This window comes from Daktulosphaira vitifoliae, unplaced genomic scaffold (assembly GCF_025091365.1).
Source record: "Daktulosphaira vitifoliae isolate Bord-2020 unplaced genomic scaffold, ASM2509136v1 Scaffold_2, whole genome shotgun sequence".
Classification (NCBI taxonomy): domain Eukaryota; kingdom Metazoa; phylum Arthropoda; class Insecta; order Hemiptera; family Phylloxeridae; genus Daktulosphaira; species Daktulosphaira vitifoliae.
In genome coordinates, this window is record NW_026099573.1 from 6694216 (window position 1) to 6721624 (window position 27409).

General features: G+C 28.9%; 3 protein-coding genes across 3 annotated transcripts in view; all 3 read right to left on the minus strand.

The window, feature by feature from the left end:
* LOC126897940 (peroxiredoxin-6-like) overlaps positions 1-8975 on the minus strand; it is a 31548-nt gene extending 22573 nt beyond the window's left edge. The window contains exon 1 of the mRNA XM_050671887.1: positions 8863-8975. Coding sequence (XP_050527844.1) covers positions 8863-8948 — 86 coding nt within the window. The 5' untranslated portion in view covers positions 8949-8975. The remainder of the gene's footprint in view (positions 1-8862) is intronic.
* A 3452-nt stretch (positions 8976-12427) lies between these two features.
* Positions 12428-14000, minus strand: LOC126897941 (centrosomal protein of 78 kDa). Its single transcript, XM_050671889.1, has 2 exons — positions 13547-14000; positions 12428-13175 (listed from the first exon to the last, which is right to left on the minus strand). Exons 1-2 carry the CDS (start codon positions 13915-13917, stop codon positions 12428-12430), a joined length of 1119 nt encoding a protein of 372 aa, XP_050527846.1. The 5' UTR covers positions 13918-14000.
* A 9722-nt stretch (positions 14001-23722) lies between these two features.
* LOC126897942 (short transient receptor potential channel 4-like) overlaps positions 23723-27409 on the minus strand; it is a 31073-nt gene continuing 27386 nt past the window's right edge. Inside the window, exon 4 of the mRNA XM_050671890.1 lies at positions 23723-25132. Within this exon, the coding sequence (XP_050527847.1) occupies positions 23723-25132 (1410 nt within the window). The remainder of the gene's footprint in view (positions 25133-27409) is intronic.

A 27409-nucleotide genomic window follows, 5' to 3' on the forward strand; every position in this document is an offset into this window, starting at 1 on the left:
TTTTTTTAAATAATTTTATTAATTACGGTGGTTTATAAAGATATTAATGGATTAATTATCGATTTTAAAAATTATGAGTTGTTTGGTGAGTTTGTTATAATTAGTATTATTTGTGACTATGTTTGGCGAATTGTTCAAATAATTGTATTTTTGAAATACTTATGCATCTGATTTGTATGTGTTTGGTTCGTTGTTTGAATTATTATAATCAAAAAGGTGACTGCTTTTATAAAATTTAGGATTGGATGATTTTCGCTGTTGCTCGTTGTTAATGCAAGAAACCTATGTAATTTGCTAAAGGAGCCCCTCCACGCATGAAACATTTGGGTGGTTGGTCTTTAGTTTTTTGACAAACATCTGACATATGTGAACTCTCTTTTTTGACACGACGGGATTCATGATTACAATATCTTTTCTCCAAATTTTATTTTTGAGTGTTAAATAAAGTCGACTTTGAATATTTCGTTATTGTTTGTGTCTGGTTCAAGATCAACAAAAAATATAGAAAATGTTTTTTTTTGTATATCTTTTCCATTATTGGCTTATTTAACATTAAAACCAAGTACAGTTAACTGTTCTTTAATAATTTTGGGGTCTGTAGAATGGTGCAAGTTTTTTTAATACGACACGAAATGGTTCTTCTTGTTTGACTTAGTACGTTTGAAAATCGACATTTTGTTTTGTAAAAGAACACGTACATTTTACATAGTACGTTTCTCTATATGAATCAGAAATATTGATTTGAAGTTTTAGTCCAGGTGTGTTAATTTTTTCAAGTAAATTCATCAATGTCGATAATTTTTTAAATCACTTCGCAAAAGTTTAAGTAATTCAGATCAGATCTCATGAATAAAGGCGGTGGTTTGTATAGAATGGGTTCATTTGTTTGTTCGGTTTTCATTTTATAAGAACTTGTTTGTAGAGGGCTAAATCTATTTAACACTTTAATATTATTATTAGATGTACCGCTGTCTAAGAATTACTATAGAAGAAAATCCGGATGATTGTGTATGTGGTCTTTTATTGAATAATAAAACTGTTATCCAGTCGTCATCTGAATCATTTATAATAGTCTTTTGTGGTATTAAGTATTAGTGAACGATTTACAATTGTTATCGGTATTAACGGAGTGTTGCTAATTTTAGATAACGGCGATGATGGCGGAGTATGATTATTGATCATTCTGAGGCAATTAGTAAATTATTAATTTCTTACTTGGATCCCAAAGGATCGCAATGATATTAATACTATCTGTATATATGTATATAGTTCAAATAAATGTTGTACGAGCCTGGGAAATTAAATAGTGAAATACTTTACCCGGTCACCACGTCTTTTTTACCAACAGTCCGACTCTTTAGTATAACACTCCAAGGCTGACTAACCAGTTAGTGTGTAGTGTGTCAATCTAATCACTGGAGGTAGGAGGATTTGCCTGCGCAAAACCAGTGATCTATGTAGTGGTCAAGTGTGTACTGTGTGTATATGTGTTTTGTGTGTGCTCATAAACTAAATAAATAAATAATTCAAAAATCTATAATAATCAATAACAAATATATAATAATAAACAATAAATGATAATAGTTATAAAATAGGGTAGCCCTTCTGGCTCAACAATAGATATTAATATTATGAATGACAAAAACTCTATTAAACCTATGAAAAATAAATAATTTCATCAATAACAATTATAGATAAAAAAAACGGTAGCACTGTGGGGTCGCGGCATAGTGGAGATATTGCATAGTAGGGTCCAGTATAGATTTAATCTGACAGTGATTAAAATCACTATCATAAGAAACGCTTCGATGCAAATCTGTAGATAGTGTTTAATTTTAAAAAATTGATGGATAATTGCAAAAGCAACATCAACTTCTATTAAAATAAAATACAAAACCCATAATTTTCATACAAAAATAGCATATTTTTCAATATGGTAGCCATTTGCGTATAGAAGATAGGTCGTCGGGACAAATTTTTTTTTTTCATTTTGTAGTACATAAAATAAGCTTTAATTTTATATATGTTTAAAGGACGCAGTATTTCCGGAACATTTTTAAAAGTTCAGTTGAAAAAATTAATTTTTGTAAAAAAGTTGCCATTTTAAATCGTCCCAGTGAGCAGAATAAGTATTAGATTTTCAAAAAAAATTATATCAAATGAAAGGGAAATATTTAAGGTTTCAATACAAAAAAATATTATTTTTATTTGTTCATTTTTGAAAAAGTTATGGCAGTTTTAAGTACAAAAAACATCCCGATAAAATGTAATTTTTATCGCAAACATTACATTTTTTTTTAAATTTTCGACAGCCATTTGCACATAGAAGATAAGATGTCGGGACAAATTTTTTTTTTTCATTTGATAGTATATAACATAACCTTTGATTTGATATATGTTTAAAGGACGCAGTATTTCCGGAACATTTTCAAAAATTCAGTTGAAAAAGATCTATGTTTTTTACAATATTTTAAGTTTTGAACGCCCCCTATATAAGGGGAAATTGTCCAATTTTAATAAAAAGTATGTCAAATGAAAGATGTACTTATAATGTATTTAGAAAAAAAAAATTTGTGCTGATATATACATTTTTCAAAAAGTTATAGCATTTTTAAGTTGAAAATTTAAAATCGAAAATCGAAAATTTTAACACAAAAATAGTGTTTTTTTAACTACGGCAGCCGTTTAAATGTAGAAAAAAAAGTGTCGGGACAAATTTTTTTTTTTCATTTTGTAGTACATAAAATAAGCTTTAATTTGATATATGTTTAAAGGACGCAGTCTTTCCGGAACATTTTCAAAAATTAAGTTGAAAAAATTAATTTTTGTAAAAAAGTTGCCATTTTAAATCCCCCCCAATGAGCAGGTTAAGTGATAGATTTTCAAAAAAATGATATCAAATGAAAGGTAAATATCTAAGGTTTTAGTATAAAAAAAAATTATGTTGATTTGTTGATTTTTCAAAAAGTTATGGAAGTTTTAAGAAAAAAAAGTGAAAAAATTTCGAAAATTAGCGATTTTTAAATTTGTAATTTTCTTGCATATTTCCCCCATTTGCGGGGAACGAGGGAATTTTTTTCAATTTTTAAGGGTAATTTCTTCAACTAGATACGATTTGTGATCTTTTGACGTATTTTTGAAAGAAATCGGTCCAGTGAGAGCTGAGAAAAAGTGGCAACAGATATATAAAAAAAAAAAAAAAAAACATATCATAGTAAAATTAATACCTTCTCAGCTTCGCATCGAAGCTAAAAATTTCGGACTTTATTTTGTCTTCATGGTGAAAACAGCTACCGTATTTAAAAATATGCTATTTTCGTGTTAAAATTCTTGGTTTCGTATTTATTTTTCGTATTTTTTATATTTTCTTATAAAGGGATTACATTGATTTTCATAAATATTATATTAATCTAATTGACATAGTATAAAAAATTAAACATATTCAAATATTTTTGTTTCTTTGAAGTCGAGAAATATAACTTTAAAATTTGAACTAGCTAAATTTCCATTTTTATTAAGTGACGAATGAGACGTACGGCTTCTGAGACTGTAACACTTGGGTCTTTCATGCCTGTGACACTGAATTTTTTCTTAATTCTTTATGAGTTAAAAAAAAAATGTTTAACTCATTTGATTTTTATCTCATTTAGATTCAATAACTTCAATAAATATCAAGGATCCCATTACTGTAATCTCCTCTCGAGAGAAGAAATTCATTATAAATATTATTTTACTATGTGGTTTTTTTTTGTAGCTATCATTTATTTTCTCAGCTCTCACTTGACCTATTTTTTGACAAATTTTTTTTTTAATTAAACACTATCTACAGATTTGCATTGAAGCGCTTTTTACGATAGTGATTTTAATCACTGTCAGATATCATCTATACTGGACCAAACTATGCCACGACCCCACTGTGCTGGGTTTTTAATAATCAGTATAATTTAAATTATTCTAGTATTTCTATATCATTCAATTATAATAATATTATTTATTTACATTTTTTTAATAATAATCTAAAATATAATTAATGACAAATTTTAATATTTATTACAATATTATATTAGACGATTCGGCATGGCTCCTTATTTTTTAGGAACTATAGTCCCTCTTCGTAGTTTTTCCTAATTTAACCACTGTTTATGATATGTTTGAGTCAATTGATACTACTAGTATATGTATAAATCTTTATTATGTGATGGCGTCACATTACCATTATGGAAGAAAATTATTATAATAAAACACAAATAGCGCATCTGCTTCTAGAGAATGATGAATTGATGATAATATTTATAGCAAAATTAGCAAACGTCCGAATTATTATTTAAACCCAAAGAAATTGACCATCGTGGTCTCACGAATCCAGTGCTTTGTGTTGACACGGCCACGTCGTTGTCACCCGTGCGACATTCCGCGGTCGTGCCAGCTGTTAAGAATACCTATATACCACTCACGTGCTAACCCAGTAGAACGTAAAAACCAAGAGTTCCCTACCTTTTTTTAACCGTTGTGCTCCATTAATTGAGTCGAGTCACACATCTTGGGATACAAAGCTACCTTTGTTGTTAGCCCTATACAATAGGCGTAACGAGACGACTGGATAAACGCTGTCCGTACTTGTATTAGGTAGAGAAGGTAAGAAACCGGGTGACTGGCTACTTCAGCGGTTACAACAGGTAGCATCCGTTGCTATTAATGACCACCGTTTAGAGTGCGAACGACAAATCACCAACACAAACAAAATACCGCCGCCCAGTCACGTCAAAATAAAATACGCGGTCGGCGACGTTGTGTACTGCAATGTGCATCGCCTATTGAACGCAAACAAACAATTTTGTGCGGGTTTTTGGCCGAAGTGATGGGGCCCCGTTAAATTAGCCGAACGCCTCGGTAAAGTTGTGTTTTGGTTACGACAATTATTATACCTTAAACTTTTTGTAATAGGGCGAAGTTTTATTTTCCCATTATTGGTTTTTTATGATATTGCTATCCCAGTCACGGATTGTTTATTATCAATTATGACTATCAATAGATATACTTTTTGTATTAACAGTTAGTGTATTTATAAACTCACAACAATGTACCTTACTATCATTGAAAATAACAATGCTGTGTACCTGCTAATATCGATGTCATAAAAAACCAATTAGCTACCTGTATTTGTAATCCCTTGTGTATTATACCTATATATTAACTCAAAAATTTGAAACTTTAAATGTTTATATCTAATAAACAAATTAAGTTTTATTAAAAATTCAAATACCATTTATTATTGAATTAAAAACTCAAACATTTTATTAAANTTATTAAAAATTCAAATGCCATTTATTATTGAATTAAAAACTCAAACATTTTATTAAATTAAAAATATGTGTTACCATTTAAAAAAACAAAGTTGACACCCTTACCAGGCATAAGGGATGAACTTAAAAAGTATGACATAGTTAATAATTCAAGAATAATGTAGAACTTAANATAGTTAATAATTCAAGAATAATGTATAACTTAAGATAATAATAAAAAAAAATTTTTTAATTATTATTATTCTGTAAGTAATTGAGTGGGTTATGATAAAAAAATCACCCTGTATATATATATATAATAATTGATTACTTTAATATTAAATAGGTGTGAATTCTATGACTGACACTTTAAATCAAAAATGTTGTCAACAACCAGTGGCGTAGCGTGGGTTTCAGCTTAGTGTATCCATTGAAATTGTAAGATTATGAAATCGTGGGGGGCTACGCCCCCCACACCCCTCCTACTATTTTTAAAATTTTACTTTAAACATACCAAGTTTTACGTATTTATATTACATTACCTAGAACAAAACTCAATATTATATTTAATAAACACAAAATAAATCACTTTTTAAAAATTATTATATTTTAATAATTACATCTTATATAAAATTGAATAAAGTAATAAACTTATCAACTAATAAATTACTTATATATTAAATCAATTATTCTATTTTTAATAAGGAAATTGTTTGAGGAGAACATTTGAAATTGATTGAATTAAGTCATTTTGAATGTCCCCAGATAAACCAGTAAATATAGTGATGTTTCAAGGTGGGTTTTTAACAACTCATCGTGCTGGCCCATCAAATAAATAAGTTAAACATAATTACCCCTATAAACAGATGAATCTAACTCGTCGTGGCCTCTAAATGGAATTTCTTGCTGAGCTAAAAAACACGTTGAATATATCATACTGCTTAATATGTATCTATTATTTTTAACTGTAACATTATGTTTTTCGATATTTTTTCTGTTAGCTTCACTCAAACAAGTATCTATTCTTGTTTTACCAAATTTAGTTAAATCTATTAAACATTGTATGTGATTTTTAGAGGCTTTATGACGATTTTTTAAATGGTGAAGTTATTGAGATCGTTGAAACCGGGTGACACGGCCACGGCGTTGTCACCCTTTTGACACCCCGCGGTCGTGTCAGCTCCTTCTCAGCCACCGCTTCACTGTAAACCGGACCGTTACATACACGCGTTATCGTCGTGGTATAAAGTCCAACAAATGCCTAGCGTCGAATACTCCGCTGCAATAATACGTCCAGTCAGTCATCTTCGTGACTTCTGTATCGTTGGTTTCGCCGTCCACCTTACCGAACGCACAGTCGAACAATTCGGATATCTGTCACCAATTCATTTTTCAGTATTATTATTTTTGGTTAGCCTATTACTCTTGTATTGCTGTTTTCTTTTTAATTAAACGGCTCGAAGCCACCTGGAAAACCAACCTTGTGTCGTCTAACTTATTTGAAGTCAACTTCCAACACGTGTTTAGTCCAAACATTTTTTTCACGAGAAAAAATAATACAAGGCCAACAATAAAGTTTTTTTACAGCCTGATAGCCACTTAAATGTACTATAATACTCATACTTAAATGATCGAACATAATTTTTTGATTTTGTCGTTAAATACGGTAATTTTGGCGTGGGTCTTCCTATCTCAATAATACTTTTTTTCTCATTAAAATTTACAGAACCGAAAGGCTTTAAAAACAATTTTTCAATTGCACATTCGCATATTATTGTATTATTTGAATTCATTATTGACGTGCCACACAATATACAGTTAACACTCACTTATAATAATAGTTTAGTAAACCGACAGAATAACTCAATATACGACGGTCAACGACAGCGTATGCAATACTGATCCCGCATACACGTGTGACTAATACATGACCGCGAGCGTAACATGTTTTGTTATTAATATTATCGATAAGAAATATAATTAACTGTCGCTGAATGTTTGTACCCATATGCACTCGTCAACGTGCATACTGCGTACATAATAAACATGGTAGGTACTAGACACTAGATATTATAAGGACTATAGCGCTGCGCGGCCGTGGTGTTGCGGATTAATAAATTTTAATGATTAATGAACTTGGAAGAAAATTCACAAAATATTATATTATGAAATACTAAATTAGTACAGTTGAAAATTTTTTTATAAAAATATAGCATTAGTAATATATAAAAAAAATTATTTTTGTAATTTGCGAAGTGTATGCTGTGCATACACAACATACGCACATGCTACGTCACTGTCAACAACTAATAATGGTTTGAAGTTTGAACATAGCAGGAATAGATATAAATTTAGTACAACGATTTAGAAATATACTTTTAGCAATTGCCAGTAGTAAAAATTATTGTAAATTCTTTAAATATTTATGGTATGGAAACAGGTAAAATTTTTACTGATTTATATGCGTTGTAATATATGCAAAAAAAATGTATATTTTTAAAATCTAGAATACTAGCTTTACAATATCTATGAATCGATACTTGGGTAAAATAGTGTAATTTTTAGTATTGATCTTTTTGATTACCAAAACGATTAAAAAAATACTTCATTTTCTTAAAGCGATCATTACTCTAAAATTTTTTTTTTGAAATTTTCTTTCTAACATATTTGACTTTTACTTTTAATAAAACATAAAAAAATATTAAGAAAAATTTAATTAACTTGTGAGACACTTGTAATTTTTAAGACTTATTAGCTCCTAAAATTCGTTTTCAGACTATAGTTTGTCGCCAGCGATGTCTTTGACGCACGTCCAAAACGCGTAGTATAAAACAGGCTTTAATCATATATGATTCAACCTCTAATGGCATGAGAAAAAAATAATTCTGGCAGTTTACTATTTGGAAAAGCAATAAAAAAATTATTGTTTTTCTTAGCAATAACAAAATGGTTGCACAAAATTATAATTTTATTTCAACGATTATAATAATTCACTTTTTTTATTGGTATCTTATTATGTTATTATAAGTATTACGAGTGAAAAATAATGGAAGTATATTTTTGAAAACAATATTAAATATTATTTTAAGCTAATAAAATAAAATACTAATATTTTACACTATTAAAATATGTTATATAGCTTTTTTAGTTTCTATCAAATTAGTTTTATAAGTTTTATTAGTTCAAATATGTAAAAATATTAATTTTGTTGATAGTAAACTATAACTAATAAAATCAATTTTTTGGAGAAAGCCGTTGAAACGAAAAAAATGTAACTTATATCCTTATGTACTATATATTAACTTTAGATGAAAAAGGCATTTTAATTATTTTAAATGTAAAACATACAATCAAAATAATTTTATGTTGAAGTTCTTGTTCAAACATTTTCTACTTTTTATCAGATTCTAAATTATCTTGAATAAGAAAAAGGATTATTTAGAGTCACTTTTAATAACCAACAGTTTAATAATAAGGAAAATATAAAATGTCAGTATTCCACTTTAAAAATTGGTTTGATACATAAAATGCTTATTTTATCATTGTTGGCTACGTTATATTAGATATAATGTAAACTTACTAATTTTTATAATAATCATGCAAACTGAAGTCACCAGCAGTGGTTTTTACAGGCATATCTAATAGTTTTTGATTTATTCTCAACATAATAAAATATTTTAATTTCTTACAACTTATAATATTTCTAATATAAAGTGCATCTATATTAATAAACTAATATATCGTTAGTAAATAGAGTATATATTATTTATATAATAAAACGTTATTGATACTAAATAGTTTAGTATCCAGGTGATAGCATTATAGAATAATTTATGTTAAAATATTTCATGATATATAAATACTAATTTTATCATTGCACTTAATTATATTACTTTAGGTTAGACAGTAGCGTAAATAAAGTAATGCAGCTGCATAGGATCCCTTATTTTATTTCAATTTTATTTTATCATAAATTAACTTAAATTTGTTTATGTGTGGAGAGCACGTGTTTCCCTTTTCTTCTAGCCAACGCTAAGGAGCGAGTGTCCAGACCGCTCCTGGTGCTTTTATTAATTTCCAATTAAAATTAACGGATGTGTTCCAATACCGTCCGTGATGTTTATAATATTATTTGTTTAAATATTTTATTTTATTTTTGTTGCCTTTATCCGTAGACATGATTTTTGATGTATTTGTTCATGTTTAAGTTAATTTTCTTTTTTAACAATTAAAATTAAATTTCATAATTAATTTTAACTGTAATATTTATTTTATTGCGTGAGTAACTTAATTACTCTAAACAAATAAGAAATTAGCGAAAAATCGGAAGTAAAATACTTAGGTACTATCTTAGATAGTAAACAAAAATAGAAATCACATGTTGAGTCAAGAATCAAAAATCCATACTGTGGACCTGCAATAGAGCCTTGGGAAAGACTTAGGGTCTTAAACTAAGAGTTATGTATTGGTTATACACTTTAGTGATTAAACCTATGATATTGTAGGTGCCCTAGTCTGGTGGACCAGAGTAGCACTCGTTTCAGCTAGAAAAGAACTTAGTCGTATATAAAGAATGGCTGCCATGACTATCACTAGAACATTAAGAACTACACCAACGGGCGCATTAGAGGCACTAATTGCCTCCTCTGCATCTAGAGGTTAAATCTCACGCCAAAGCCACAGCACTACGATTTCACAACTTAGGTATGTGTACTTTGGAGAGTGATACAACAGAACATGGTTAAATACTAAAAGAGATAGACAAAGGCTATTTGGAATACCTCTTTGACTATATCAAACCGGTTCTTAAAAATAACATTCCCTACAAAGTGGAGATCACTACACGTAAATAATGGAATATTAACCACCTGACTGAAAAAGGAGGATTTGTGATATATATAGATGGATCCAAAAAATCAGGAAAGGTAAGTACTGGAATTTGTGGTTTGAAACCACGAATAAATGTCAGTATGTCATTGGACACAACACCTTCTGTTTTCCATGCAGAGGTGATGGCGATACTAGTAGGGGCTCAGAACTGACTAGTATACAAAAATAAGAAGGTAACTATCTTAAGTGATAGTCAAGCGGCTTTGAAGGCACTCTGTAACGATCAGGTGAATTCAAAGCTGGTCCTCGAATGCAGGGAAACTTTAGAATCACTATCGAGGTTTAACAAAGTTATACTAGCGTAGGTACAACGGTGTCACTGGAAATGAGATGTTGACTTTCTAGCCAGGAAAGGAGCAGAGAACACCTATGTTGGATCAGAAACAGTGGTAGGACTCACTGAGCAATCGCTCAAAGCGCTACCCAATAATTGGTGCAGAGAACAACACACGAAAATCTAGAAGTACTTGGTAGTACCTAGATAATCTAAAATGTTAATCAAGACCCCTGGTCTACTGTTGGGTGATCTTAATAGCATGACTAGATACCAAATAAGCACCTTGACTTGTCTACTGACAGGACATGGTCACCTGCTCGAACATATTTATGCAATGGGGGTATCGGAATCACCATTGTGCAGGAAGTGTGGAGTAGAAAATGAAGACTCATTTCACATCATGTGCGAATGTGAAGCCTTATCCACACTAAGATCAAACTACTTGAATAAACCTTTTCCTGAAAAAGAAGATATTAAAAATCTAAAACCTAGAGAGATACTTAATTTCGCCAGAAAGACAGTACTCTTTGGTCATCTATAGAGGTGACTTTATGGTTGGTAATGTATTGACACTTCGGTGATAATAATATACTTTATTATTTATTGTAAGTCTAGTACAAAGAATGGTGTAGGGATAATAATGGATGAGGAGATTAAAAGTAGCTAGTAGAAGTAGCTAGGAAAAGTGACAGAATTATGGTCGTAAAATTAATATTCGAAGAAAAAGTGCTGAATGTAATATGTGCCTATGCACCACAAACAGGATGTGATAAAATTGACGAGGAAGTTGTAATGTAATAAAGTTGTCATGAGTATAAGGTAACAGGTAACCATATTCAAACAGTGCGCGTCGTCTATCTGTAGGGTCAGTGTTGTATATACACACATGATTAGTTATTAGACAATTATTTTCCCTATCACCTGTGATCTTTGTCCATACCACATTATACCGTATTAGAATGGTCACACTGTCAACTACCCTTTCCATGAGCTATCGAGCCGGTTTGGAAAATCACGGTTATGTCAAAAAATATCATCATTCAACTCACTTTGTTTCTCTTCATCGTGGAATAAATTTTGGCCTATTGGCATCAACCATTTTTTTGTCTTTTTTCTGCGATCTTGTCAAGTAACCAAAGATGGAAGAATAAATTTTCATTTTGGCTTCGCCATTGTTATGGCAACACCTCAAATCAATAACCTGGATTTGGACAACATCAACTAATTATAATGTGGTATATTTCTTCTGTTCTTTTCTTTGTTTATCTGTTATCCGTTTTAACATGTTGTTTAAGTAATTTGTTTATGAGTGATCTGATATGTGGTCACAAATGTTAGTTACATTGCATAAATATTATAATTGCCTAAGTTGATAAAAATGCTATGCAATAGCTTTACCGCGGAAGTCCTAGAGTGCAACACGTTTTTTTTTTTAGGAATTGTAGATGGAAATACATTTTTTAGCTGCTGAATGGAAATTGGAATGCATTACTTTATAAAAGGAATTTTATAAACACTGACTAATACTAACATTTTGATAGATTTACAATATTTTCTATTCCAACCAAATTAAAATTGGGCCTTTCATATTTTTTGAATTTAGGCCAAATTTTTACACTTTCGCAACTGCCTTAAAAAAGTTATTTTACCAATAATACTCGTTAAATGTTATAAATTATTTTTTATTTTAATATGTATTCTTTTACTTTTTTAAATTTTTAGTTATTATTATTAAAGCACTTGAAAATACACTCATGAAGTATTTTGGAAATTTTTCTTTAATTTTATATATTCCATACATTAAATTAATAAAAAAAAATAACCATAAAAATAAATAAAAAAATTTCTATGCATTATCCTATATAATTCAAATAAATACTGAATACACGAAAATACAAAATATTTATTTAATTTAAATTATTTTTGTAAGAATGCAAGAAAATATAATACTCTTGTAAGCAATATATTATAATAAATATTAAACAAATGAACTTGAATATTTTGATGCACTTTCTGATCCCAATTTAGTCCATTTCCATTTTTTCATGTCTTCCTTATTGATATTGTTCTCATATAATCTTGACATTATTTTTTCTAACATTGAAGTTGATATGTTTATATTTTTTCTCAAATCTAGGATAACTAAAGTGTTGTTGACCATTAAAGTGGATAACGCCATTTGAGCTCCATGATCAGATAAACCACAATTTTGTATGTCTAAAGCTTTTACATAAAAATCATCTTTTAATATTTCTAGTAGGAATGTTGCTCCATAGTCGCCCAGTGTTGAGTTATTATTTAACGTTAACCTGCGTATCCCATGCATTACATCTGGATTAGCATATCTTGATCGTAATGAATGTATCCAACATTCTTCGTGTCTTTTCATCTGTTGTTTTTTAATCAATACTTGTAGGCCTAATTCGGCTGCTAAAGGGCTTAAAGAACATCCAGTAAGATCTAATGACCGTAAATTTGGTTTATCTTTCAATATTCTACAAAGTGATATACACTCATTATCACTAATACGACAATAAGCTAAAGATAAATGTTGAAGATTTTCATTATTTTTTATTCCAATTATAAGAACTTCAAGAGCATCAGTAGTAAATAGAATATTTTGTAATTCTAAACATGTGATTGCGAGCGATTTAACCAACATTTGATGAAGAGAATTTGCAATGATATTTGTTACATCTAGAACATTTGAACAAGTTGAAATACTCCTGGAAAATAAGGTATATCATTTTTTTAAATTTTGTCAAATAGTTAGATTAACGATAAAAGAGCTAAAAAACACTTATAAAATTTACAATTCAATTACTGTACTTAATTTAATATTATGGAAAATAATGCTTAAAATTAATGATTCTGATGTGATTTGAAGTAATAGATAAAAACTCTTAATTATAGAATAATAAACTTTAGTGCTGTATTTATTTATATATTCATTTATTTTAAAAATTTATCTTCTTTAATTGCTAGATGTATAACTGAATATTTGTTTTTAAACTATGATATTTTTATAAAACATTTAAAAATATTACGTTTTTATATATTTATCATTAATATAGAAAAAACATAACAATATACAAACTTGGGTAGCAATGATACACTAAAAGTTCTATAACTTGTAACACTGTTGTGTGAATGACGTCTGTTTTTTATGAGAACGTGATGAGTAGTTGTATCAGTACTAAGTGCTTCCATAACATCTTTCCAATCATCGGATTTCATGCGATCACCAGAAATTTCAACCAAAGATTTTTTTTCATTTATTTTTATATACTGTAATGGTCGAGTATTATTCTTTTTACAAGTTGCCATATACGAAGAGGCAAAATTGTTTTTAATAACTGTGTTATCCGATTCCTGGCGATCTATAAATGAATCGTTGGAATTGTTTATTTTAATTCCACGAGATCTTGTACTTGATGCACTAGTTCTAAAAGACTTGTGAAGTGGCATTATTTGATATTTTGACAAGGACAAAATGATTTTGATGATTTTTGATATGAATACATAAAAAGGAAAATGTTTCTTAAGTTAAAACTTACTATTAGCGTGTGCTTGTTTTTAAACATGTAAGAGAACACATACAAAAATCTATAAAATATTATTTAAAATGTTTATTTTGCATCGAAAAAAATAATAAGCAACTGTTGTTATAGAAAAAAGTATATATTTAATGTTTAAAAAAATTAATTACATTCTTATTAAGAAATAAAGAAAAAAAAACCCAGCATAAGGGGGTCGCGGCACAGTCATGAGGTGGCATAGTTGAGTCAAGTATAATGATATCTGACAGTGATTAAAATCACTATAAAAAAAAACGCTTCGATGCAAATCTTTAGATGGTGTTTAAAAAAAATGGTGGATTATTCCAAAAGCTACATGATCTGCTATTTCCTTATTAATATCCTGTTTAAGATAAAGAATATGACGAATGAAAAAGGGATTATTAAAAAATATTATTTCTCATAAAAAATTTTGCTGATCCATACACTTTTCAATAAGTTATAGCATTATAAAGTTAAAAATGTAAAAAATAAAATCGAGAATTTTCACACAAAAATAGCATTCGACAGCCATTTTCATCGTGAAGACAAAATAAAGTCCGAAATTTTTTTTTTTAATATTAAAGTATATTACATAAGCTTTAATTTAAGATATATGTAAAAGTGTCAGTATTTCCGGAACACTTTCAAAAATTAAGTTGAAAAAGTTCTACTTTCTATATGCATTGTTATGTTTTAAACTACTAAGTAACTGAGTTACTAATCATAATAACTTATACCTTCTCAGCTCTGCCTCGACGCTAAAAGATAAGAGCCTCACGCAGCTTAAAATATAATAGATTGAAAAATAATGTAGAAATGACGCCAATTGGCGTCTTTCGCATATAATGAACAAACCAATTACCGCATGTCCTTCACCAAATGATTAATGTCATCCGCAGTGAACGTGTTAAGATAATTGCTAATTCTTCTCTCCTCATAACTGTAATAAACAAAAAGAAGACAAGAGAGTGGGTATGTAGGTAGTCTTGTAATAAATAAAATGGTTATAATAAGGTGGCGAAGGAATGTTGTTAAATGTGTTTGGGGCTCGGGGTGTGAAAGGGAAGGAATGTATTGAAATGTAACACAGGTGGCCAATAAGGAAATAATAATCGTAGCAGGCGTAGTGTAAAAAGGATGGGTACCAATGGAAAGCAAAAGTGTCTATAGATACCCGGTAGTGACTACAATAAAATGAAATAGAAAGGGATCTCGGGGTATGTATGCTTGTGTAAAAACGTCTAATGTATGAATAAGATGGAATTACAAAGAAGGGTCACTACCTAGCTCCTGCACAGAAACGCGCACACAAATTCCCGGCGATTCACAAATATCGTGCCTTTTATAAAAATATTTCAGTTTATTCTTAATGACTTATCCTATTCTAATTGTTTATTACTAAAAAATTCTTCAGTAAAGGATCTATTATAGACTTATTATGTAAACAAATGTTCCACTTACCTCTGATTATCCTGATATTCTCTTGAGATGAACGATGTTGTTGATGTAACAATTATCGATGTATACGTTCACGCATTAATGTACGCAATTATATTTATACGGTTTATATTATTATTAACTCGCGTGTAACTACTTTTCTAGTACAATTCTATATTAAATCTACCCAAGGTGAAATCTAAGTTTGTTATAACTCTGTCTTTTTGCAAAAACCTTTTGTATATTTATGTAGTATAGTTCTTAACCTTGTATATGATGTTTTACGTTAATATATTTATTATTTAATAATTTATAAAGCAAATGAATAACTTCTAAGCAACATAACTGTCCTGTGCAACAAAACTATTTCCAAGTGGCCTACGTCTTTTCAGTCGTCCAAATGGTGATCTAGGGTAGATGCGAGCTCAATTTCAGTTCTTTGCACAATAGATTATACTAGTGTCCTACACTCCGATCACCGGCACTGTGGCATAGATCAGACTAGCTGGTCGATAAGTGGAGAGACACTTTTAGTTGTTTAGTATGATGTTAGTTATAAATATATATTAGTAAAATATTAGTTTTTAGTATAATATTTCGACTCTGATTTATTTGTATTTCGTAGCTGGATATACCAACGCGAGATCTCAAATAATATCTTTGTCTTTATGCAAAGAACCTTATGATATGTGGCCTACTTCTTTTCAATCACCTGTAGGACGACCTAGGTTAGATGCGACTGTACTATAGATTTATGCACGATAAGTTATGTTAGTGTCCTACACTCCGATTGCCCGCACCGTGGCAGAGATCAGACTAGCTAGTCGATAAGTGGAGAGACACTATGAATAAATCTTATGGTTAACTAAAATTCTAATTATGATATTATTGTACTATTACCCTGTCCAGCCAGGTTGTGGCCCTTCAATAAGTAATAAATACAATTCAATCAAATTAATTACCTTGGAATATGCTTATATATATATGAATATAAATATAAATAAAAAGAAATAAATAAACACCAATATTTTATATGTGTTAGAATATTTATATCACCAAAAGTATTCGACCGAAAATAAGATGTATAATATTTTTCAGTAATTACGAAAGAGGGTAAAAATTATATAAATTTCATATAGAATTGTAACTAAGAATGAGACATAAACTCACGCACATTCACTTTTTGTATCTTGGTTGAGTATTCCAGAGAGCCGTAGAGATGCATAGATAGAATGGCAAGGCGTCCCAGTGTCCGCTAGAGGGATGTTCAGAAATCGTACATAACCACTGTAAGAGAACCAAGCACAGAGGAACCATCCGAATTTGGGGGAAAATGGCCTTTTTATAGCCTGCAAAACTGGTTTAGCGATCTCTGGTGAGATTCTTGAAATATTTTTTGCTGTATTTGATTGGTTAATGTGATAGAATCTTTTACGTGGGCATTTTATGGAATGCGTAAGAGGGAGGTTAAATCTTGTATAAGGGTATTATTTTATTACTCATCTTATCCACGGGGAAACACTGATTTGGTGATATATTTTATTAAATATAAGTATTAATTATTACATGTATTAAAATGTGATACTACATAACATGCCCGGTTTGGTCATATTTATATGGTTTAGCTAAGTCTATTTTCTCTCATCTTATCCATTATTGCGCTACACCTATATTACCTCTTATATACTCGTTCCTTATCCTATCTTCTCTAGTCAATTCACTCATCCATCTAAGTATTTTCATCTCTGTTACACACATTCTCTACACTATTTTCTTGTCAATCGCCCAACAAATTGAACCATACATCATAGCTGGCCTCACTATAGTCTTGTAAAATTTACCTTTCAGCCTTATTGGAATTCTTTTATCGCATAAGACGCCAGACGCTTTTCTCCACTTCAACCACCCGCACTTAATCCTGTGTCTTACATCATCGTCAATACCACCGCTCTTTTGAACAACTGACTCTAAATACATAAATTTTTTCACCTCTCCAATCACGTCCTCGTCTATTGTCACTGATCTCCTTGTTTCACCTACCTCGTGTTTTCCTTTGTTAACTCTCTTAAAAAAATTTTATCGAAAATAAAAATATCTCTTTTAAAAAGTACCTGTCATCGTGAAATAAAGTCCGGAATATTTTTAGCTTCCATGGGAAGCTGAGAAGGTATTAATTTTATCATGATGTGTTTTTTTTTTTTATGTCTGTTGTCACTTTTTCTCAGCACTCGCTGGACCGATTTCTTTCAAAAGTACGTCAAAAGATCACAAATCATATCTAGTTGGAGAAATTATCCTTAAAAATTGAAAAAAATTCCCTCGTTTCCCGAAAATGAGGGAAATATCAAAAAAAAATTACAAATTTTAAAATCGGTAAATTTTGTCATTTTATCACTTTTTTTTCATAAAACTTCCATAACTTTTTGAAAAATAAACAAATCAACATAAATTTTTTTTCTACTAAAACCTTAGATATTTCCCTTTCATTTTATATTATTTTTTTGAAAATCTAACACTTAACCTACTCACTGGGGGGGATTTTAAATAGCTACTTTTTACTACGTCCTTTCAACATATGTCAAATTAAAGCTTATGTCTTGTACTGTAAAATGAAAAAAAAAATTTGTCCCGACGACCTCTCTACTATGCGCAAATGGCTACCGTATTCAAAAATATGCTATTTTTCTGTTAAAATCCTGGGTTTTGTATTTTATTTTTTTTTTAAATATCTTATAAGGGCAATACACTGACTTTCATAAATATTATATAATTTAATTGACATAGAATAAAGTTCATAAGACATAAGAAATTAAACTTATTTAAACTTTTTTGCTTTTATAAAGTCGAAAATATAACTTTTAAATTTGACTTAGCTTAAAGTGTTAATTTTATAATGCGACGAAATCGACGAACAGTTGCCGAATCGGTAACACTTGTCTTTCACACTAACGAGGTACGATGTGGCAATTAATATTTTGCAATTTTTTTTTGAGTTTAAAACACGTTCAAATCATTTGATTTTTATCTTATTAAGCTTCAATAACTTCAATAAATATCAAGGATCCCATCACTATAGTCCCCTCGTGAAAAGAAATTTTCATGTAAGTATCATTTTACTAAGTGTTTTTTTTGATGCCGCGATTTATTTTTCTAACTCTCACTTAACCTACATTTTTCAACGATAAATCAAATGATTACAATTTGTATTTAGTTGAAAATATTACCCACAAAAATTGAAAAAAAATCCGTTAATCAAATAACAAGTTGCTTATATTAAAAAGCAATAATAATTTGAAAACAATTAATTATAAAAATTATACAATGTATAAGTAAAAGAATTACTAATCTGGATATATTTAAGGAAATATAAGTTGATGTTGCTTTTGTAATTATCCACCAATTTCTTAGAATTAAACACTATCTATAGATTTGCATCGAAGCGTTTCTTATGATAGTGATTTTAAGTCCCCACTTGCTGCGACCCCACTGAGCTGGGTTATTTTTCATAATAAAGTACATTACATTATCTTTAATTTAAGATATATGTATAAAAGTGTCAGACTTTCCGGAATACTTTAAAAAGTTAAGAATAAAAGTAAATTTTTTGTGTAAAGGTGTCATTTTAAATCCCCCCTTGTGGACAAATAAAGGATCAGAAAAATAAAAAAATATACCAAATGATAGGTAAAGACATTAAGCATCTATAAAAAAAAAAAGAATTGATTGATCCATTCATTTTCCAAAAAGTTATAGCATTATAAAATTAAAAATATAAAAAAGAATTTTTAACAAAAATCGTATTTTTTTTATTAACTTTGATGTTTATTTTCACTGTGAAGACAAAATAAAGTCCGAAATTTTTTTTTTACATAATAAGGTATATTACATTACCTTTAATTTAAGATATATGTATAAAAGTGTCAGACTTTCCGGAACACTTTAAAAAGTTAAGTATAAAAGTAAATTTTTTGTGTAAAGGTGTCATTTTAAATCCCCCCCTGTGGACAAATTGTAAGAACATTTATTACTATGTTGTTAACACTTATATTACACACGTTTTATTTCTATTTATTTAATTCGTAATACATATTAATTAGCATAGAGGGAGATGCTGATGTGACAATTCTACTCGTCTGTAGCCCGGAGCTACTGACGTCGAACTAACAAAGGGCAGTTGTGTTTGAGTGGCCGTTATAGACATAGTTTTCAATATTATTACTTACGTCTTATTTATATTATTTATAACTTAACTTGTTTTATTCAACGACCCGTCTATCGCCAATTGTCATCATAGCCAACCAACTCCGTCTCACTTGGATATACCTACTAACCAACTGTACTAGGATTCAGGTCAGACGTATTGTACATTACATATAACTTATATTTACTAAACATCTAAAATATAACTTTACTTTGTCGTTGACATAAAACAATAGTCTAATTTTATTTAATAATCTATCCCCTGTAACTAAGGTACACAATTGCCTGTGTCTCCTTCAGGCAATTAAAACTCATTTAAGGAGATAGGGACGATATTTGGGCAGACGTCGGGTAGCTTCCGATTCTTAGTTTTGACTAAGATCCTCAACTATTAAACAAGCCCCTAACATATGGTGGAGGCGCCGGTCTTTGTATTTTAATCGAGTTCCGAGATATACTTTCATTTTTTTAAGGCACTCATATACGAAGTCGATTCCCCTAAAGTGTACACGAGTTACATTTAGATTATTTAAGTAAAATTTTTTATTATTAATATTATAATTTTTTCTGGAATGTCAATTGCTGTTTGGTTTTACTGTTTGCTCTTTTGGTTTAGGCTTAATAATTATAATAGAAGACAATAATATTAATTCTGTATTACACTTTACAAACCCTAAAAAATCATTTGTAGTGGTTTTGTTTTCAAATTGTCATTGGACACCCTTAGTTTACAATCCAAATGCTAAATTAGTTCGCACATTTCGTAGTATTATTCAAATTAATGAATTTAATATTTTATCCATTAGAAAAAATATCTTGCAACATAGAATAATTAAACGTGATTTTACTACCTCTCCGACATCCGAACGAAAAAGCAAATTTAAAACACGTAGCGTTAAACAAGACGTAGCAAAAAACGGTATCAATGTTCCCACACGAATACGACTCAATTCTCAGAAAACGTTAAAAGTAATATTTCGTTATCTCCTACTGTTACAACATCTGAAAACGTACTAGACTGGGACATTAATCCAGCGTTATCTATTGATCATCAAAGTTAATGAGAGGACCTATAACAAACTGGAAAACTAAAAAATCGTAAAGTTGAGATGAAACTACTCAAAATAGATATTTTAAAGATAAATGGAATAAGATTGAATGACTTTATACCGGGAGACTATAGAGTCATCTACGATAACCAATTTTGAATTATAATTTTATAAAATATAAGTATTTGAATATTTAAAATGGTGAGAATAGGGGTAATATTTTTATACTTTGAACGTAGTCTAAGTTGGTAATAATTATATAAAAATAATCTTTCATCAAAATGATCATTGTATTTAAAGTTATTAGATTTGTCATTTCTTTTATCTTGTATTAATATTAATATAGACTATCACAGATGTTATAGAAAGTAAGCCACCAAATAACTTAAATCAATTGATTTAATATTTTTTAGAAAAAATTTAAATTAAGAATGACTAGACGTCGGGATTTGATAATGGAAGAATTATCTAATAAAGAAAATGAGTTTTTTAACATAGTGGATCGCTGTAATGTGCCAGCTGTTAAATTATTTCTTGAAAGTAACCAAATAGATTTAAATAAGAAGAATTACCAAGGAATAACTCCATTACACTTGGCAATAAAAAATGATTGTTATCCATTAGTGGATTTATTTTTAAGCTATGAAAGTAAAATAAATATTAACATAGTGTAATTTTTTAAGAATTACTGGGGAAATAAAGTAAATAGGGGAACTATTTACTCTATAGTTTTGACAAATTTAATTTTTTTTTGTTGTCGTATTCATGAAATCTTTAATTTTTGCGAACACAATATTTATTGTCCTATTTTACTATGATGTTTTTTTTTGTCTAATACCTCTATTTCTTTCAACGATACATAAAAAGATTAAAAATCGTATTNATTTAACAACTTTTTTATTAAATATAATACTATTTTAGCTTCGATGCGAAGCTGAGAAGGTTTTACTATGATTTTTTTTTTTTTTTTTGTTTAATACCTCTATTTCTTTCAACGATACATAAAAAGATTAAAAATCGTATTTAGTCGAAGACATTATCCTAAAAAATTGAAATAAATTTCCCTCGTTCGCCGTCAGTAGGGGAAACCTTAAAAAAAATACAAATAAAAAAAACGTTAATTTTACTTAAATTTTTACTTAACTTTTGAAAGGGTTCCGGAAAGTCTGACACTTTTATATATAAATATTAAATTAAAGGTAATGTAAGATACTTTATTATGGAAAAAAAAAATTTCGGACTTTATTTTGTCTTCACGATGAAAATGGCTGTCGAATGCTATTTTTGTGTGAAAATTCTCGATTTTATTTTTTACATTTTTAACTTTATAATGCTATAACTTATTGAAAAGTGTATGGATCAACAAAATTTTTTATGAGAAATAATATTTTTTAATAATCCCTTTTTCATTCGTCATATTCTTTATCTTAAACAGGATATTAATAAGGAAATAGCAGATCATGTAGCTTTTGGAATAATCCACCATTTTTTTTAAACACCATCTAAAGATTTGCATCGAAGCGTTTTTTTTTATAGTGATTTTAATCACTGTCAGATATCATTATACTTGACTCAACTATGCCACCTCATGACTGTGCCGCGACCCCCTTATGCTGGGTTTTTTTTTCTTTATTTCTTAATAAGAATGTAATTAATTTTATTTTTATAAATTTTTTTTTATAAATTTAACCCTTTACCTGCCTACAGGGGAGCATTTAATATTTCAACTTTTTAACAATAAATAAACTATTTAAACTTAACTTTTGAAAGTGTTCCGGAAAGTCTGACACTTTTATATATATCTTAAATTAAAGCTAATGTAATTTAATTTATTATGGTAATAAAAAAATTTACCTCTGGACTTGTCTTCGTGGTGAAAATGGCTGACGACCAAATGCTATTTTTGTGTGAAAATTCTCGATTTTATATTTTATATTTTTACTTTAAAGTACTATAACTTTTTAAAAAATTTATGGATTAATATAATTTTTTTTTTTATAGATGCATGATGTCTACCTATCATTTAGTATTTTTTTTTATTAATCTGACCCTTTACCTGATTAGAGGGGAAACTCATAATGACAATTTTTTCAAACAAAAGTCTTAATTAACCGTTCTAAAACTTTGATTTTTTTTGTAAACAAAATATCTTATATAAAATAAATAATAATACAAAATAATTAAATATCTTGCTATAATCGCATCCATTCGATTTAATACGTATATGTGTCATTTAAATTGTTTGAATAATTTATTTAAGTCTGTTACCACTTTTTCTCAGCTCTCACCGAAAGGATTTCTTTCAACGATACGTCAAAAGATCACAAATCGTATCTAGTCGAAGACATTACCCTTCAAAATTGAAAAAAAAATTTTTAAATCAGATTATTTCCCTATATATGGGGGGGCTTCAAATATAAAAAATGCATATAGAAAGTAGAACTTTTTCAACTTAACTTTTGAAAATGTTCCGGAATGTCTGACACTTTTATATATATCTTAAATTGAAGCTTATGTAATATCCTTTAATTTGAAAAAAATATCTTATATAAAATAAATAATAATACAAAATAATTAAATATCTTGCTATAATCGCATCCATTCGATTTAATACGTAATACGTAATACACGTTAATACGTGTATCATTTAAATTGTTTGAATAATTTATTTAAAAAGTGAAAATTTTTAAAATAGCTAACCAAGAGGATATAATATTTTTGAGTATTTTATACCTTATTCATTAAAAANATAATAAAAAAAAATGTTTAAATTATTATTATTCTGTAAGTAATTGAGTGGGTTATGATAAAAAAATCACCCTGTATACAAAATTTGCAAAAACTGGGTTTGCTAATTTATGATAAGGTGCTATGTATATACATAAATAATTAATAATTATATCACATGGTTATCATCTATACATATAAATAAGAGCATATTATATTTCAATAGTATTAATTTTTAAAATGAAAGAATAACAATGAATATTGTGATTATGATAACATTTAATTATTATTATAAATTAACTAAGCTTGCTGCATAAAATAACGTTGAACCAGCTCTTTGATTAACTGTTGAAATTTATGCTCTTCATTATTGATAAGATTTTCATTTTCAGCATTAATATTTTTATTTTCTTGGGACCATAACTTTTGAATTAAAAATCGTATAAATGATAAAAGATTAAATGGTGGAGGTAAATTATCTATCAGCATATAATTAACATACACTTTAGTGCGTCCAAATAACCATTCATATTCTGCGTTATCCACTACTCGCTGAAAAGTGTCTGACATAGCAGCTATAAGCATATTAATCATTACTATTACCATAAGTACTTCAAATACAGCAAATAACATGTATCCGACGAATTGTGTAAAATAATGTTGACGTACATCATTATTATCATCATTTGCTAAGACAACTTCAGGCGCTTCAAGTGAAGTCATGCAAAATATGCCCCAGAACAAGGTTTTAAATGTATTAGATATTGAAATAAACGAATCCTCTTGTACAGACATTTTTTCTGTTTCTTGATCTTTTTGAGACATACCTAAGTAATAACTATAGAGTGTCCCCAATCCAGTAGTAAAAGCTACTATAATTATAATTAGAAATGTCATAAATTTAGAAAAATCGTTCAAAACTTTTCCTAAAGAAATTTGCATTGGACCTATGTAGTAGTTTAAATGGCAAAGAAACAAAAGTCTCATGAATGCCATAACCGTTCCTAACGCAAAAAGAGCTTCTCCTAGAAGTTGTGGATCATACCAGGGCCAATATTTTCTATCTAAGTTTGGGTCAACCCAGCTAGCTTGAATTTCCGCGAAAATCCAGAAAGCAAATGACATAATGAATAATAATAATTTAATTGCGTCAAAAATATTCCAAAGGTCTTTGAAATATCTCTTAGGTCCTTGTAGCATTCTTAAATTCAATGTTTCTGCAATATAACTTAAAACAAATAAAACAATAAACCACTTTATTGTAGTATCTGGAGCTCCACGATGCATATCAAACTTATCCAAATTTGATTGGTAAAATAATAATATTAAAAATACAGTGTACATAACTAAATTGTCAAACATTCGGTTGATTGGTAATTCGTTTTGCAATTGATTTGTATTTAAATAATTTGAGCTTAAACCTTTTAAAACAGTAAGTGGCATACAAATAAGACGTTGGAAGGGATACAGGCATTTTCTTTGGAAAGAATATCCTTTCCACTCAATCCAGTCACCAATCCATGCAGACTCTAAGACTTGTTGAATTGTTGTATGCGCTACAAATTCCTTTTGTTTGTAATCCATAGCTGTTATTAATCTTGGATAGATGAAATCACTTTTGAAAGAACATCCATTAGAATTTTTTAATATCACTTTAACTTCATCGGAAGTTCTACAGTTCACTATCATTTCAACAGCAAACTGTCTAACCTGTGACAATTTATTTCTTATTACAATAATTTAAAGATAATCAAAACTGAAAGAGAGTATTCAAAATGAGAAAATAAATTGTATTTTAAATATAAAATGTATATAAAGTGATGACTTATAGTTACTTTCGCTATCTAAGATATTGTGATTGTGTCACGTTACCATTATTGTGAGAATTATTTTAATAAACTACAGACAGCACTTCCGCTTCCTGAGACTGATGAATTAACAAATAATATTTATTGCCAAATTGGCAATAGTTCAAATTATTATAAAAACCCAAAAGACCTGACCATCGTGGTCAGTCGACTCCAGTGCTTCGTGTCATTCATCAGTCTCAGTACTCGGTTGTCGCTTTCCGGCTTACTGCATAAAGTAAAGTCTTTGGTATCCCTGTTCTTTGTCCTCTGCTATACCCAAAGTATTTATGTCTTGCACTTCGTCTGCACCTCATACCTAGGTGTTACCCTTATTCCCTTCCTATAACAACAGCCTTTCGACACCCACAGCTAACCCGGAGTGTCAGCCGAGCACGGTGACTGCTGTATGGCAACACACTCGTGAATACCTAGAGAGCAGGCACCACATCCTCATCTTCATCTTCGTACACATTACATTTACACCTTACCCCATATTGTGTTACGACAATATCGAAAGTCGAAAATGAGAAGTAGCTAATTAAACAAATTACATTGTAATTAAAATTACATTAAATTGTATAAGACTATTTCTCTATATTTATTAATATAATAATATAGCCACTAATATACATTTAATGTATATTATAAATTAAACCCGAAAATGTATAGTAAATTTTGTTTAAATTACAAGTATTAGTTGATTATGGCCCAAGGATATGTTACTATTTCAAATAGTTAAAAACTTAAAACTATTAAAAAAAATATGAAAAATAAATCATTATTATTTTAAATAAATGTATAATAAAATAAATATGAAAAGATATGGCACAAAGTTTTGAAAAATATACAACTTAAAAGGGAAGATCACGATTGAATCACCGATTTTCAAAATAGTTAAATGAATCTAATCTAGGATGCAAATGTGCTTTTTGTCGGCCTGCAACAACAATGTGGTTCGCCGCTTGTATAACGACTAGTTACGATAGCAAGGATTGCCATCACTTAGGCGAGGTGTTACACCCATCAGATATGATTACCGGACACACAAGTGAAATTTAATTTGTCGTTAATATTTCGTTATATAGGGTGATTTTTTTATCATAACCCACTCAATTACTTGCAGAATAATAATTATTTAAACATTTTTTTTTTTCATTATCTTTAGTTACACATTATTCTTGAATTTTTAACTATGTAATACTTTTTAAGTTCATCTCTTATGCCTTGGAAGGGGGTCAACTTTGTTTTTTTAAATGGTAACACATATTTTTAATTTAATAAAATGTTTGAGTTTTTAATTTAATAGTAAATGGCATTTGAATTTTTAATATAACTTAATTCGTTTATTAGATATAATCATTTAAAGTTTCAAATTTTTGAATTAATATACAGGTATAATACACAAGGGATTACAAATACAGGTAGCTAATTGGTTTTTTATAACATCGATATTAGCAGGTACACAGCGTTGTTATTATCAATTGTAGTAAGACATAACGATATGAGTATATAAATACACTAACTGACAATAGAGAAAATATATCTATTGATAATCATAATTGATAATAAACAATCCGTGACTGAGACAGCAATGTCATAAAAATCCAATTAGCTACCTGTATTTACAATCCCATGTGTATTATACATGTATATTAACTCAAAATTTTGAAACTTTAAATGTTTATATCTAATAAGCTAATAAAGTTATATTAAAAATTCAAATGCCATTTACTATTAAATTAAAAACTCAAACATTTTATTAAATTAAAAATATGTGTTACCATTTAAAAAAACAAAGTTTACCCCCCTCCAAGGCATAAGGGATGAACTTAAAAAGTATAAAATAGTTAAAAATTCAAGAATAATGTGTAACTAAAGATAATAAAAAAAACGGTAGCACAGTGGGGTCGAGGCACAGTGTGGACGAGGCATAGATGGGACAAGTATAGATGATATCTGACAGTGATTAAAATCACTATCATAAGAAACGCTTCGATGCAAATCTGTAAATAGTGTTTCCTTTAGAGAAATTGATGAAATATTTTAAAAGCAACAGGAACTCTTATTTCTTTAATTATATCCTGATTAGTAGTTCTTTGATTTTAAAATATAATATATGAATAAATACTAATTATAG